The following is a 15249-nucleotide window of genomic DNA, read 5'->3' as shown; positions in this document are numbered from 1 at the left end:
CTGAGTCTTGAAATTAAATGAAAAAAATAAAAAGGAAAAAAAAAAAAGAACAACCCCCTAGACATTTAATTATAACCTAATCATTTTGATCACAGCAATAAATATAAAAAATGTGAGGCAAGTATGTGTGTGAGAGTGCAGGACAGAGAAAGGTTTAGGGCAAGGATCAGTGGAAAATCTTTAGAAATGATGTAAGAGAAAGCAAAGGCAGGGATTGGAGTTTGTAGCCTACACCAGAGACTATAAAAACTCTGAAAGAAAGCTGAACATTAAGAATAAGTTGGAGAAAGAAACATATCAGGACCATTAAGGTTGGAACTGTTTGCACCTAATGCAAGGTAAGAGGAGTGAGGACAGAATGTGTAGGGGATGTTTTATGTCTTCTGCTGTCCTTACAGAAGTTTTCTTCCCTTCTGTGCTTTCCACTTTTTGATGTTTTCTTCTTTCTTTTTTTCTTTTTTTTTAATTGACAGAAATTCAAAAGGTATAAAGATGCCCAGATCTGATGGAAAAAGCACAACTACTTTTTCCAGTTTGGAGTTAAAATAATAAGGTGCCTATCACCTAGGATTTTTGGTAGTAAAACTGAGCTAATATTCAGTGAAAACTTATTTCCTTCAGTTAATCAGCCAATATTTAAACAGAATGTGTCAGTGCATTTTACAACAGTGACAAATTACTTTTATGCTCTTGCAGTTCTTTGCAGTAAACTGCTGTCTGTGTATATTGTTATGGATTTTCCTTTTGTGTAAGTTATTGTCAAATGCATTTTGCTTCTTAAAATAAGCTGAAGAGCTGTGACAGAATAATTCTTTTGCATTACGAAATATCATATGTGGTAGACAAGTTTGCTACATCTGATGTATTGGAAAACATGAGATAAATTATTTAGAAAAAGTCTTTAATTTATGGATCTGCAAAAGGTTTTTACTGTATCCCATATTAGACACATGTTGATCCAGATTCTGCTGCATTCCTGCAATAGTAGAATAACTGCAAAAGCATTCCTACACTAACAGAGTAATTATCATTATCTAGTGATCTGACTAGTTCAGTTTTGTACCCCTGTAAGTGAAGGCAGACTCTGATTCTGTGATAGTCATTGTAATTTCTCCATTCTGAGCTCAAAAGTATTCCACTGTTGTTTTTTTTTTTCCCCCTCCCACACTGAAGTTGTACAAGTAAATACATGCGAATAACGTTTAGTTCAGATGTCCAGAGGCAGTAAAGTTCAGAATCCACTAAGTTTTAAAGCACTAGCATGCAGTGCCCTTAGCTTTCCTTACTTGGTTTTTCAATTTGAAATGATTGTTCTCTCATGGGGAGTGCAGAGCTGAAAGCTGAGGAGCTGAGAGGACATTTTGTGCCTCTGCCCACTGATTAATTCCGGAAACTCATTATTGCTTTTTTCTGCCTCTGCTCACCTGTATTCAAAATGCAGCTCGATCTACTTTTCCTGTAAAATACTTTGAACATTATAAGGAATGACAGGCAAAAAAACCTCCCGCTTAAACCAAGCGAATCTATGGTGTAAATGATGGGAAAACTGCAAAATATGTCTGACTGGACCAGGCATTCTTCATTTTTTATAAATACCTGCCAGTCTGATTTCAGCTGATTAGGACTTTGTTTTCACTCTTTGAATGAGTAACAAGTGCCTTTCTGGGTTTCTAGAACAATTTAAACATACAACAGTTTTAAGAGCTCTGTTGTTAGACCTTAACAAAGATTGCAAGTGCTTGCAGCTTTCCTTTTCTTCTTACTTCACTCAGGGAGATGGATTACTCTCTAATTTCCATTTGCAATGCATCTCCCCCAAGACTTTTCTTCTTCAAGTAGTATCCTTGGTCAGAATGTTTAAGTATTTATCCAGAAAATCAGTATCCGTGTTTGAATCTTGTTAAGAAATTCCAATGTTATTCTTGTCTCTTAAAAGCATATCTTGAGGGATATTTTTATCATACTTTAAATGGTCTGTTTTTATATTGATAACCTGTTTTGCTAACATACTCTTCATACCTGGTGTGAAGACCTACTTGTCACTTCAATGCTGTTAGGGAAAAAAAAATATATATATTTTTCTAATACAGAAATCCACAATATATTTCATATTTTTTCTTGATGGAAAAGTTTCTTATTTTTGCTTCAAATGCTGAAGATGGCACTCTAACAATGAAAAGTTTTTGGCTCTTGTGGTAAAGAAGAAAGCTGAATGTCAAGTTGTTAGAAATGTTAAGAAAAGTTGGCATATTTAGTCAGTATGTATATGAGTAGTGGAGGGCTGAGAGTTTGTTGGCAATGACAAACAGTCTAATAATGTTTTGTTTTCCATTCTTCATACCAGGAATACTGCAGCTCACTCAATTATCTTTTGAGAAAAGGTGCAAACAGGTTTTTCCCACTAAGAGAGGTTTTCTTGCACTTCATAGCATCCTTCTTTTTAATAGTCCTTAACTTCTAGATGGGCTTCATCACTTTTGTTTGTGTGTTGCTTCACAGTCTCCTACTTTTATGTTATATGTGTGAGTTTGGGATTTTTAATTTTTGAAATCTGTTCCTAAAAATGGATTTATTACACAGTGTAATAGTGTAGAAGTGTAGCTAGTTTTGCGAGATGTCCAGCCTGTGTCCTTCCTGCCCATTCTAAAGAAAATTGTCCTCATTTGTTTTGTATGACCATTTGGTTTCATGCCCTGTTTTCAAAGGAAAAGAAGAGAACCATGGCTGACTAGACTTTCACAAGTGTTTGCCCACCTCTGTCAGTTAATTTGCTCCTGAATCATGCTTGTGTCAGTTCAGCAAAGGTGCCCTGGCAGGGCTGTGCTCATTTGTGCACTTCTTGAACTCCTCGTGGGAGTTAGAGGGTCGCCTCTCCATCCTTTCTCCACGCGATGTGAGTGCTGCTCTCACAGACATTGTGTCCTGTGGGCAGGGTCCAGGTGAGCCCCACAGCGATGAAACCACGACTAAAACCATGACAAAAAACTCTCTCTTATCTGAGTACACGTGGTAGGAACAGCTCAAGCATCTTCTGAGCCAAAGCACAGCTGTCAAGCAGACAAAGGTGACTAACGTGGTGATATGAGAACACGCCAGGACTGAGCACTGGAAATCGTGTTACAGGAAATGCAATTATTGAAATGAAAACTTTGAAAATCATTCAACAAGTCTTGACTGCCTTGAGAAACCTTGAAGGAACTTCACTTTCAGGAAGTGGAACATTCTTGGCCTCAAAATACTCTCTGACAAAAAGTTTTGTTCGAGACACAAAAATATCTAATTATATCAAAATAACTAATCATAGCCCTCTTGAATAAGTTTATGAATTTTAAGTTCTTTCTAATTCCACTAGATGAAACCTACCTGCCTCTCTTTATAGTCAGGAAACTGAAAATAGAAGGAAATATACATTGTAGAAGATGTTAGTGTCTGTACCACATGTAATAAAATATATGGCGTTGTTTAAAAATCTACGCCTACTCCAGAAAACACATTGTTAATAACATAAATGGCCTGACACTGGCAGCTTACATTTCATTTTGTTACAAAAGTTCCATGTTGCAGTGTGTGGCTTCAGCATCTGTTAGAAAGCAATATGTGAGAAATGCTCTATATCTCTGTGGGATGAGGACAAAATCACCACTCTAACCTATATTTGAGCTCTGCTTTTTTTTTTTTTTTTCCTCTCCTGAGGGTGCGATTCATTTTGATATTTCTCGCTTTTCCTCAACATTTACATAACTACAAGATTGCACCCGAGAAGCACAGGGTCCTTCAGCAGTTCTGAAATCACCAGGACTGGTGGTAGGGGCAGTATTTTTGGCTTTGTGGTGATATACATGATCACAGGGACACACTTTACAACTTTTAAAAGCAAAGCAAATTTGTTCCAGCAGGAGCAGACTTCTTAGAACTTCACACCAGCCTTTTTTAAGTTGCTCTTTTGGTAAGATAATGATCCATTATAATTTTTTCGCCCAAGGTGTATTCCCATCTGGAATGTAATGCGAGCGTAGCAAGGCCAGTGTGAGCACTGGATTTGATGAATCAATTCAATTAAGATAGGTTAATGGCAGCGGTTAATATTCTATTTTGTGGTGCTGGAGCAGTAACAAAACAGCTCAGTAAGTGGTTTGCAGACACAGCTCCGATTTCCCCCAGCTGGCTGGAATCTGCAGAGTCTCAGAGACCTTCCTGGCCAACGGGTGGAGAAGGCTTCCAGTGCTATCCCAGTGTTGTAGAGGAGCACTGGAGGCCCAAGAGGCACTGCCAGGAGCTTCCCAACGCCTGTGGGACAGCCAAGCCTTGGCTCTGCATCAGGGCATTGTGGTAGCAGCCAGGGCAGGACCTCAGGGGTTTCTGGGCTCGGCCACGAGCGAGGTCCTCGTTTGCAGGTGGCTCGGGCACGTCCCGTGCCGGTGTCGCAGCAGCAGGCAGAGCGCAGCCGTCAATACCGGCTGGCAGCTGGAGTGAAGGATTGCAGCGCAAGGAAGGATGTCTTGCCTCGGTTCTCTTGCTAACAGGCCAGTAAGAAAAATAAGTCCCTTGTGATTTATGCTTGCAGAGTAATCTCCGCGGTAATGTGAACTATCGTAGTTCAAATGGGTAAGAACGACGACGGCTGTTACCGTTTCTGACAGGCAATGGGTTTGGAGCTGGGTGATGAATTGCCTTCTGTCTGGGGTTTGTTCAGCCCACTTATCTTCAGGATGTCATTTTGGGTTTTGTTTTTTCGTTGTAAGAAAAACATCTTTCAAGTCCTTTGGTTTGATGTTGGAGACTTAACAGTTTTTGTTTGGTAAAGGGTTTTGCTTTCTTGCGATCTTTTCTTGGAAAATGGCTCTGCACAGGTTCCTAAGTAAAAGGTTTGTATATTTATCCTGCTTTGATAAGGTAGAATACTGTTCTTTCTTTTATCTTTGATTTTGTTTTAATTGGACCTGCAACAAAGATACCTAATTATATGAGGAATTTTATTTTTGACACATTTCAAGCTCAACTATCACCAAGACACATAAATATGTCTGAATTTCAGACTCGCAATTACATTTAGAGAAGGGAAAACCATATTTTATGTCAGATAACACAAGACCCTGAGATACTACAGACATGGAATTATACACCAAACCCTTGACCTAACTCTGTGAAGTTGGTGGTGAAGAATTTTCGGGAAGGATGGAATTTAAATACGTATAGTAAGGGTGCATATTGAAAAGCTTGTCAGAGCTTTGCTTATTCTCCTTCAGTAACAAATACTGTCCAGCCTCTCCTAAAGCCTCTCTTGGGAATGTGTCAAGGTGAAATATGGACGGGGTGAAGCAACAGTCAGTGCATGGCTGGGAAAACCCCTTTTTGGCCAGAGGCCTCTGCTTGGCCAACTGCAACAAATGAGCTCAAGGAGAAATACCAATAACTTCTTTAATAACTAAGGGCCTGTGACATGGCTGAAGGTGGTAAAACCAAGTGCCAGCCTGGCAGAAGAAAGTGTGATTTTAATTGTATTTGCATAGTCCTCACTGCATTATTAGTTTTGCAATTGCTTTTCTAAAGCCGAACTGTTCCACTACAATAACCCTGCCTTTTTCTCCTGCCTTGGTCCCATTGCTGCATGAAAATCAGTACAACAGGGTCTTGCTGGACTTAAGTTTTGCTCCCTTTTCAGTCAGTGACACCACCTCTTTAGCTGCTTATTTCTTTGGGAAGTAGAGCCAAGCTTTAAGTCTTTACAATTTCCTCCACTTCTAATTTCACTGGCATTGAGTTCTGACCAGTTAATCAAATGTCTGCAGTGTTGCAGGTGCCTTACTGTTTATTTTCATTAGTGTACCAGTTGCTATTTTTAGCTCTTTAGTCTTTGAGTTGAATGAATACCAGCACGGATCTTAAACCATAATAAACATATGTTTTTAACCTTGCCATTTATTTTTACATCTCTGTATCAAATAATCAGGATGTGGTTACCTGTGAAGGTAGCGGACCGCCACTTCAAATTTCAGCACACACCCACATACAAAAATATACATTGTGGAGGGTTACAGCTTTAAAAACATCCAGACAGACCCCTGTGTTTATGTCAAGCAATGGCTGTTGCTGTCAGGCTGAGACAGTGGTGCCACCTGGCTTAGTGCTTTGACTTTGTCCTTTGATTCCAGTGAACTGTCTGCCTCACCCCTACAGAGTAACCAGCAGCCTTCTTCCTAACTGCCCATCCCTTATGGACAACAGTAATAATAATTTCATATGTATATATACATATGTATTCATACACTCTTGGTGTTTCTGCTTTTGCCAAGTGGAGAGTCAGCAAAGAATGGCAAAATCAGATTTGGATTATACTCTGGGGCAGGATCTGGAGACAGAGAGACAGCAAATTAGCAGATGCCTTTGGCAAAAGGCCCCAGCCCAGCTCTTCCTAACATCATCTGAAACATTCCCCCCTGGGGAATTGGAGGCACATCAGGTTTCACAATCTAGATCCAAACAAGGCCTTAAACAACGTAGGCTAGACCCATGTCCAAAGGTAACCAAGCACCTTCCCCATCCTGAGCCTCCCAAAACTCCCTGCATTACTCAAAGGCTTGGTGGGCGTCCACAGCTGTGACACATGGTCACACCACCCCCAGTCTCAGCAACACAACCCTTTCCAAGCTTATTGTGAATAATTTTATTGCAGGATGCCATTGGAAGTTGTGGCTCCCACTTGATCGTGTTGAGAAGTAGCAAAATGCAGCCTTGCCTTCATAACACTACTGGAGGGGTATATGACCTTTGTCACAGCTTTAAGCATCTCCCCAGCGTGTGGGGAGGTCAGGGTCAGCCTGGGCTACAAGCCAAAGCCTCCCTGCTTACAAGTGAGCACCCAGCTCCTCTGGTTTTAAGGCTAACTCGCATCCCTCACTGCTGCTGCTGCCAGGATTTCACCACTGTGCAGAAAGGAATCCAAGGATTGGCAGGGCTGTACAGGACGGAGCAGAGGAGGGAGCTGATTCTGCATGCAAGAGTGAAGAGCTTCAGCTGGCACTCTCTGGTTGCTGGGTTTTAGGCAGTGACTCTGACAGATAAAATTTATTAGCAGCTATGGGGAGAGTCTCCCTTTGTTTTTAGTCCTTTAAGACCTGTGGAGCAAGATTCCTCAGGGGGTGCAGCTGTGCAGCCATTTACAGATTGTTCTCCTTTGCAGATGCTGCAGTTCCAGCTCGCGGTGGTGCATTTGGCCCTCGTGATTGCCCTGCTGTGGTGGAGCTCCAGCTCTGTGCTCCTTGCAGAGGCAGCGCCAGAGGTAGGTGAAGGTTTCTGGTGGCTGTCACATAACTGCTCTTCCTTGGGCGTTTTTAGCCACAGAGTGAGGAAGACACTGGAGTATCCAAACACTGCTGGGAGGCAAAGGATCAGTGTTGACTCTGTAAGGGCCAAGGAGGAGCCTCAAGAGGAGAGAGATGCAAATTGCACAGCTCTGGGGGGCCAGACTGAATGAGACCGCACCCAAATTCTCACAGCCCCTCCTGAAACACCTGGGGATTTCCTGTGTGTTAAAACGTTGTCCAATGGATAGAGAACTTCCTGAAGAGGAGCAGGAGATGATGGCAGGGGGGAAAGCAGACTTCTCTGACACTGAAGGGAAAGTCTTAATTATTCTTCTTCTTAACAACAAATAATAGCATGAGAAAGCTGCAGCTTTCAGAAGCCATAAGGAGATCCCTGGGAGAAGATCACTTGCACAAAAATGACAAATTAAAGGAGGTGAACTAAACCAGGAGAGGGAAGGAGCAAAGTCACCTGCCTAAGCTTGTGAAGAAAAGCAGCATACGAAATGGAAGAGCTGTCTCATGTTTCACCCAGGTTGATATGCAGGGGTTGCACCTGAAAATACTTCTACTGCATTCCCTATTTATAAGTCATTTTGACATAAGGCAGATTTGGCAGAAAAGGTATTTATGTAATTGGTTTGTGCCATAAAAAAACCAATCAAGTATCTAAAAGTTTACTCAAAGCAGCACTGTTTGCCTCTAGGGTTTTTACATAGGTTTTAAGATCAACTTTAACATTAGATGGCTACTGAAGAATACTGATGGATCCTTCTACCTTGCACTGTCTTCACATAAGCATGACCTGATTCTCCAAAAGTGTTGTAGCAGCTGCTCTTCTGGTGCCCCAGACACCTGGTATCCTGCCTCCATCAGCAATAGAATTTTGTGAGAAGAATAAAAGAACAGAACATCTTTGCAGATGTCTAGATCTAGAGACCTGCACTGGATCAGGGCATGTTTTAGTTGCTGATGGGCCAGAATTTGTCTTTGAACCAGTTCAAAATCTCAGTATCCATTACATTCTTTGGTAATGCATTCCCCTTCATCTGTGTGCTGTGTTTAAAAACTAACTCCTTATATTTATTTTAAATCCACCATCTGGTGACTTCACTGTGTGGACTGGGAAGCTCTTTCTCTTGAGGAAAAAGTTACTAGTTTTTATTCATTTCATTGCTGTTCCTAAGTTTGCAAACCTTCCACTATACCACCTACACCCACTCTCATCTCTGCTTATCTGTGAAATTGTACTTTGTTCAGTGCTTCACCAGAAGAAAACTGTTTTCTATTTCTGATTATCATTTAGCTGTCACTTTACTTACAATTCCATTTTATCTTCTGTAGACAGAGTAAGTGGAGCTGCAAGATAATTCAAGAGCAAAGGCTCTTTTTGCCCTTCTAGTTTCAACTGTTAATTGTATTTATCCTCACTAACCAGAAGGAGGAGTTCAGTCTTCTCCAAAGGCGTCATTCGGTTGGAAACCTCTATGAAAGTTTTATAACCCTAAAGGGGAACAGAAAGGACCGTTCTTTGTACTTGAGGCTCACAAAAAGCAGAGTCAGTGGATAATATGAGATCCTTTACAAAAGTTTCAACAGCGCTACACCATTGGTGTGATCATTGCGGTCGTGTGCTCCTCCTCATATAAAAGTCACAGTTTTATACACTCCATTGCTGTCTGCCACCCTTCAGTAGTGGGGAACATCCCCACCACAGCTGGAGTAGACAAAGATACTGCATCATTCATGTGCTGCCTTCCTGCTCAGGTGTGCTAAACCCACCAGGTATGAACAACAACCATGGTGTGCTTCTAAAGACAGAATAAATCCTGTTTGATGCTGCCAGTTGTAACATTTCTATCTAATTCTGTGAGGATCAAGTGAATAAGAAGGTACATTTTGTTCAGAGACAATGATTTGGGTTTGCTTTTGCAGACTAACTGCTTCCCTGCATTTTTCTGTTACATGCAAAGCAACTATTTCACTTTGGTTCGTTTCATTTCTTTCTCAATTGACCCCAGCATTCTCAGGTATTCTTATAGCAAAGTTTGGTTTTGAAATGGTGTTAAGTCAAATGTTGTAATTAAGGTTCAAACTGCTGTATCAATTCAACAGCGTGTTCTTTCCTTTCCTCCTCCCCATGTAGTGTTACTGCATAATTTCTTTGAATGTCAGGTCTCAGCTAGTTTTTTTGGGGACATTTTTTGCATAACAATTAATTGATCTGTCAGATATGGATGGAAACATCTGCAGAAGTTTTCATTACTACTCATTAGCATTCATTTAAAAAAACAAAAATCTGTTTCCTAAAAACTATCAGAATTGATGTTGGAGTTGGGCAATGGTGATTGCCTTTTTCAGAAGGATTAAATTACTCAGTTCATGCTATAGTGATACTAATCACAGTGCTGAGATAGGGATAGTGGGATGGCCTGCAGAAATAGGCTTTGTGAAGTAACGAATTTTAATGTATCTTGCAATAATAATGAAAGCAAGTTCAGCGCTATTTAAAAAAAAAAAAAAAAATCCACATATTGACAGCAAAATCCTGTCAGTGGAAAAAGGCCACATTTCAGAGAAGGAACTCAGTTTTAAAACATTGTCCCAGTTTCAGTGTCCTGGTAGTTCTGTGTTTATAGGACTGCTCCTATGATACTGGTTGAATTCTTTTTTTTTTTTTTTTTTCCTGGGACTTGAGCAGCCAGCAAACTGAAATTTTACTAATTTCTTCTGCAGCCTCTGGAGCTTTCTTCTGCTCTGGGCATGGGAGACCCTCCCATGGGCAGTGAAGAGCAGCCAGCCACCAACCTGGCAGCCAAACTGCTCCTTCTTGATGACTTGGTGTCCCTGGAGAACGAGGTGACCGAGACCAAGAAGAAAAGAAGCTTCCCAGGATTTGGCTCCCCGATTGACAGAATTTCTTCATCTTCTGTGGATGCTAAGGGCAAACAGAGGTAAGCTCTTAAATGCTCCTGCCAGTGATAAAGTTGGAGGAAGGCTGTTGCTAGGTGTTCTGGACACAGAAGGGTTAGCTTTAGCCCCCAGGAGGTTTGCTGGTCAGTTTCTCTGATGAGAAACCATTCGAACAGTGTGTCACCCTTCAGCTGAGATGTATAATGCGTGCACTAGTTCCTTCTCTTTCCACTGGTGTGAACTAACATTCAGTTTAAAACTATGTTTCTGATCATTATCTTACTTAAAGCAAAAGACGTGCCTGAGGTTCACAAGCAGAGGGGCAGGGCTGGGTGCTCCTGAGGGTGGGATGGAAAGAAGGCGTGGTGGAGTGCATGTTTTGAACAGAGAGATGAAGGACACATCATGAAAATGGACAGGCAGGCAGTAGAATGAGCTTCAAGACCTCCATCAGCTTTAGATAAGTCAGGCTTTAATCAATACAGCGATGTGTGTATGGAGATAAAGTTGTTTATAACAGGGCTAAGCAATGAATGATGCTCGATATGCCTGGGAGGAGACAGTGAGTTTGGGGCACAGATTTAGGGGCTGTTCCTGATATCTTCCCTGCTTTGTTCTGCTCTTCTGGTAATTGTTTTCTCTTGGATGGAATCCCTAATGCCACAAAGTATTTAATAACATGCTTAAAGCTTAATCTGGAAATGGAAAGTATTCACGAGAGCCAGTCCATATTACAAGTACCTCTTCCAAACAAAGTTTTGTAATATTTTCTTGTTGTTTTTCCGTTTATCCACCCAGTCTGCCACTAGGACTCTATGGCTGCAGCCAAAAGTGATAAAATAAAAATTCTTAAAACCTTAAGTATAATTATTCTGTCCTGTCTGCCTCTTCAAGATATCAAAATCATCTCACTCTTCATTTGCTTTTTAGCATGTTTTCCCTTTCCAGGCAAAGGAAAAAAAGGTCATTTCTAAAGCTGTGCTTTTTTTGCAAAGGTACATGATATTCCCAATTTTTCTCATGTTGTTTTTTGGATGGATATCTTTCATTCTATATGCAGTGCAAGGGAAAAACTAAACAAAGAAACAAGCAAAAAAAAAAAAAAAAAAAATCCCCAAAACAATTTAAAAAAACCAAAATGGAAATTGCGGTGAAAACCAGCTTGTCTCTGAAAAAAAAGCTCATGAAAATGAGACACGCTGCACAAAATTCCCCCTTTCCCAGCAGCATCAGCTTGCAGTTTTGAGTTGGGATTATCGCTTTGGGGGAGCTGTTTAGCTTTTAAGTTTGGGGCAGAGCCATTTATTAGAGCTGCTTTGATCCCTGCAGTGACAGTCTGAACCCACCACTAGCACAGATACGGATCAGACGGATGCTGTGAAAGAGCGAGAAGGGTTTTGATAGAAATGTACCTTTAGACAGAAACAGGCAGAGGCTGCAGCAGCAAGAGGAGTAAACCCGAGCGCTGAGCCCCTGTCACGGTCTCCAGGCAGCTGATAACACTCGCTCCTGCACCAGCTGTGCCGCTCACCCGGAGTCCAGGAACTGACTGGTGAAAGCTGATAAATAGATGGATAAATAGATGGATAAATAGATGGAGCCCCCCGAATCAATGTGCTGTGTGCAGTGCCCAGCACAGAGCAGAAGCTTTTGAAAACGAGCAGGTCGGATGTTATTCCACTTAACAGCTTGTTCTGACACGCACAGAGAGGTTCCAGGAGAGCCCAGAGCCCGGTGTGGCATCAACATCGGTTTGGAACGCTTTGAAAAGCACGGGGAAAGCGCAGGGAGGCAGGAGAGACAGAAAGGTCCTCAGGCAGACAGAAAGAAAGAACGTCCGGGAATCTTAGACAAGGCTGTCTGAAGTAGAAAAAGGCACTTTGTCCCCCGCAGGCGGCGACACGGCGGAGCGGAGAGCGCTGCGCTGAGCGGCACGGCCGCAGCAGGGGAGGCCTGTCAGGAAATTCACCATACACAGGCAAAGAATCAACCCCAAAATCTTCCCATTTTCAATCTCATCAGAGAGACTGAACGCCTATACAATTGTATGAACACTACATTGCCAGAGAGCATATAGGAGAACCCTGCTAGAGCATCTCTGACTTGTTCTCTCTATTACTGTGCAAAACTTTCTACTTCCTTGCTTATCTTAGCCCCAGCTGGCCCTGGAGCTTTCAAAGACCCGGGTAATGGGTCACCTGCAGTGATACTGTGCAGGAAACAATTCCCCTTTATAAATGCAGAGAAACACCTTTCTTTTATGAATAGCAGTTAACCCGTGAAGTTAGTTTGCAGCCAAATAAAAATAGGGATAGTGGATCAATCTCAGCCAGTCTGTAAAACTGCTACAACTGCAGCCTTTTGTTAGACAAGTGCAGCATCTTATTTTTAAACACTCGCATCTTTGGCTGTTCCTGCACACTGTTGTATCTGAACAATAAGGTGTTAGTGGGATAAATGGAGGAATCAAACAAGTAGTGACATTTTTCATATTCATAGATGTCTTTTCTCATTTGTTCCCCTCCCTCTCTGCTCATTTTCCTCATGCAGGAAGGTGCTTGAGCTGCCCAAGAGAAGGTTTGGAGTTCCTCTGGACCGGATTGGAGTGAGCCACCTTGGCAACACCAGGGGTTAGCAGTTCCTGCAGGTAAGCCTAAGTTTTCCAGGCAGGGGCAGGCTTGGAGAGCCCACCTGTTCAGTATGCTGGAGGTACTCAGTCATGTCAGCAGGCTCAGGAGGAGTGACTTAGGGAATGATGGCTTCTTATGGGGTGCCCTGATATCCCACTGACCACCTCCCTACAAGCAAACAAGTATTCCTCAGGTTTTAATCTCCTCTAGTCTACCTTACAGTGTGTTTGCCTAAGCTTTGCATTTCTGATATTGGAAAATATAATGTTTACTGCTTGTTTTTTTTTGCCTACAGATGGTTCTCTTCTGAATGAGCAATGCTGTATTGGAAACATTACACAGATATGGAAGATGCCTCACAGCATGCCTTGTCTTTGCCTAATGATATGGCACTCAAGGGAATTGACCTCCTGCAAAATCTGTTTCAAGTTGCATTTTACAAATGTTGCATTTACAAATAACATATTCAGTCCATCAGGTCAGAATGCTCTCACAGCTGTGCACAGTGTCACTGGTAGGAGGCAACAAGAGAATATGTATATATTTTTATTGCATGGCATTTATTTGTTAAATGTGTAGAATTTTATTATCCTAGGCAGGACTGAGATTTTTTTCAATTGGAAATAAAACTTGTAGAGATGCCAACAGCAGTCCATGAAAAGCAGAGAGTTTGCATTGCACATTTCTTTCTGGAGGGGAGCTGTTTGGTAGATGAGGGGAGGATATAACAGTTATGGCACAAAACTAGAATGCATCTGAACTGCTGTTTGGGAGGAGATGTTTTCTGCCTTCACTAGGAGTTAGTCTGAATATGAACAGTGATAAGACCTTAGTATTTGTCCTGATGCTTTGAGTAATCTCTCTCTTATCTCTGCACCGTATTTAGACAAGTTTTCATCGTATGGCAGATCCTGAAATGTGGTGAGACTTCTGGCTGATGAATACTTTTCACTCCTCCCTATGCATAACATAGGATACCATCCAAATATGAAGTCATCCACCTCCAAGGTCATCTGCATCACATGCCTTATTTTAGCCTCTTGATGTGTGCACAGGGCATGGTCAGAATCCAGCTCTAAAAGTTCAAGTATTTCTCACTCTGGCAAAACATAAACATGTCCTCTTCACTTCGTTTCAGAGCAAAACAGGTTATCTTAATTCCTCTTTCATCCTTTTTACTTCTTTCCAGATTATAAAATATAGCTGAGATGAGGTGTCTCCTGACATCTCAATGCTCAGATTCCTAGCTGATGTTTCCTAAACCTCACATTCTTCTCTCATTCTTGGACTTGGGTCCATGTCAGCTAGATTCCTCGGATTGCTATTCTTGAGTATAAATCATCCTTAGCATTGCAAAAGAAGATCCATTGAGAAAGGAATTATGCAGGATTAAGGAAAAAAAAAAAAAGTTGTTCTTGCCAAACACCTTGTATTAGGCAGGAAGTAATGCTGGAGATGGGAATTAAGTGTTAATTTCCTGATCTTGTATGAGGCACAAAGCATCTGGCCAGGCCATCAGCTAGCAAAATGGAGGAAAATAGAGTCAGCTCCAAAAAAAAAAAAAAAAAGACTTGCGAAATCAATGAGACTTAAAAGCTTTTGTGAGGGTTGGGCCTTTGAGACAATCGCCCTGGTTCAGCTGTGGTGGGAGATGAGACTTCCACTCAGAAGGGCAGGTAACATCTAATTCATGTGCTCAGACATAACAGGGACCTTTCCTCTTTTCCTCCTTGCCTACAGCCCTGCCCAGATATAGAAAATTTGCAAGGAACTTTACTTTTATTGATATTTCTAATATAGGCTGATGCTGCTGAGAGCAGCAGCACAAACCAGTGACTCACATCAAGAGGTGTCCCAATCTTTGCCATCTGCCAGAGCACTGCAGCTGAGTTAGGAGATCATTCCCCCTTCGGTGGGTGAGCTGTCAGTGTTTGTGTGTGAGTGAGGCACTGCAGATGCTTTCCAGACCAAACTCTCAAAAGTCAGAGAGACAAAAAAGGCCTGTAAATCCATATGTGATGATCTTGGGTTTTTGCTTCCTGCTTTTCTCCTGGTCCCACTGCTGATTTTCTGCCTTTAAGCCTCCAGGTGAAGGGTCTGAGGACTGGACTCAGCAGCTGCGTGTAGACTGACTGACTCAAGAGTTTCAGTCCATGCTAGAAGCCAGCCTGCAGGTTCAGTGCCAGGCAGCCCTCTGCAGTGCATTGCCACCATCCATCCTGAGCCTGCCCTGCAGTTTAGGGAACTTTCATTTTCTTGCACTGAGCTCAGCCAGACAGGCTGCAGATAATCTGCTTGCAGGGCAGCCGTGTGTATGAGGCATGGGCAGATTATCGAAGTGGTGACCTGACTCAAAGAGCTGCCAGTCAAAAGAACCATGGACACAGTCAGTGCGTGACATA

The 15249-nt window shown here is 41.9% G+C and overlaps 1 protein-coding gene across 3 annotated transcripts in view; it reads left to right on the top strand.

Moving 5' to 3' along the window:
- Positions 1-13442, top strand: part of OSTN (osteocrin) — an 85329-nt gene extending 71887 nt beyond the window's left edge. For all 3 annotated transcript variants that reach the window (XM_040074443.1, XM_040074444.1, XM_040074446.1), the window contains 4 exons: positions 7181-7279; positions 10041-10258; positions 12768-12864; positions 13143-13442. In XM_040074443.1, coding sequence (XP_039930377.1) covers positions 7181-7279; positions 10041-10258; positions 12768-12852 — 402 coding nt within the window. In that variant the 3' untranslated portion in view covers positions 12853-12864; positions 13143-13442. The remainder of the gene's footprint in view (positions 1-7180; positions 7280-10040; positions 10259-12767; positions 12865-13142) is intronic.
- Positions 13443-15249: the final 1807 nt, after the last annotated feature.

The sequence above is a fragment of the Hirundo rustica genome, chromosome 10 (assembly GCF_015227805.2).
Source record: "Hirundo rustica isolate bHirRus1 chromosome 10, bHirRus1.pri.v3, whole genome shotgun sequence".
Lineage (NCBI taxonomy): Eukaryota > Metazoa > Chordata > Aves > Passeriformes > Hirundinidae > Hirundo > Hirundo rustica.
This window is presented reverse-complemented; position numbering and strand designations above follow the sequence as displayed.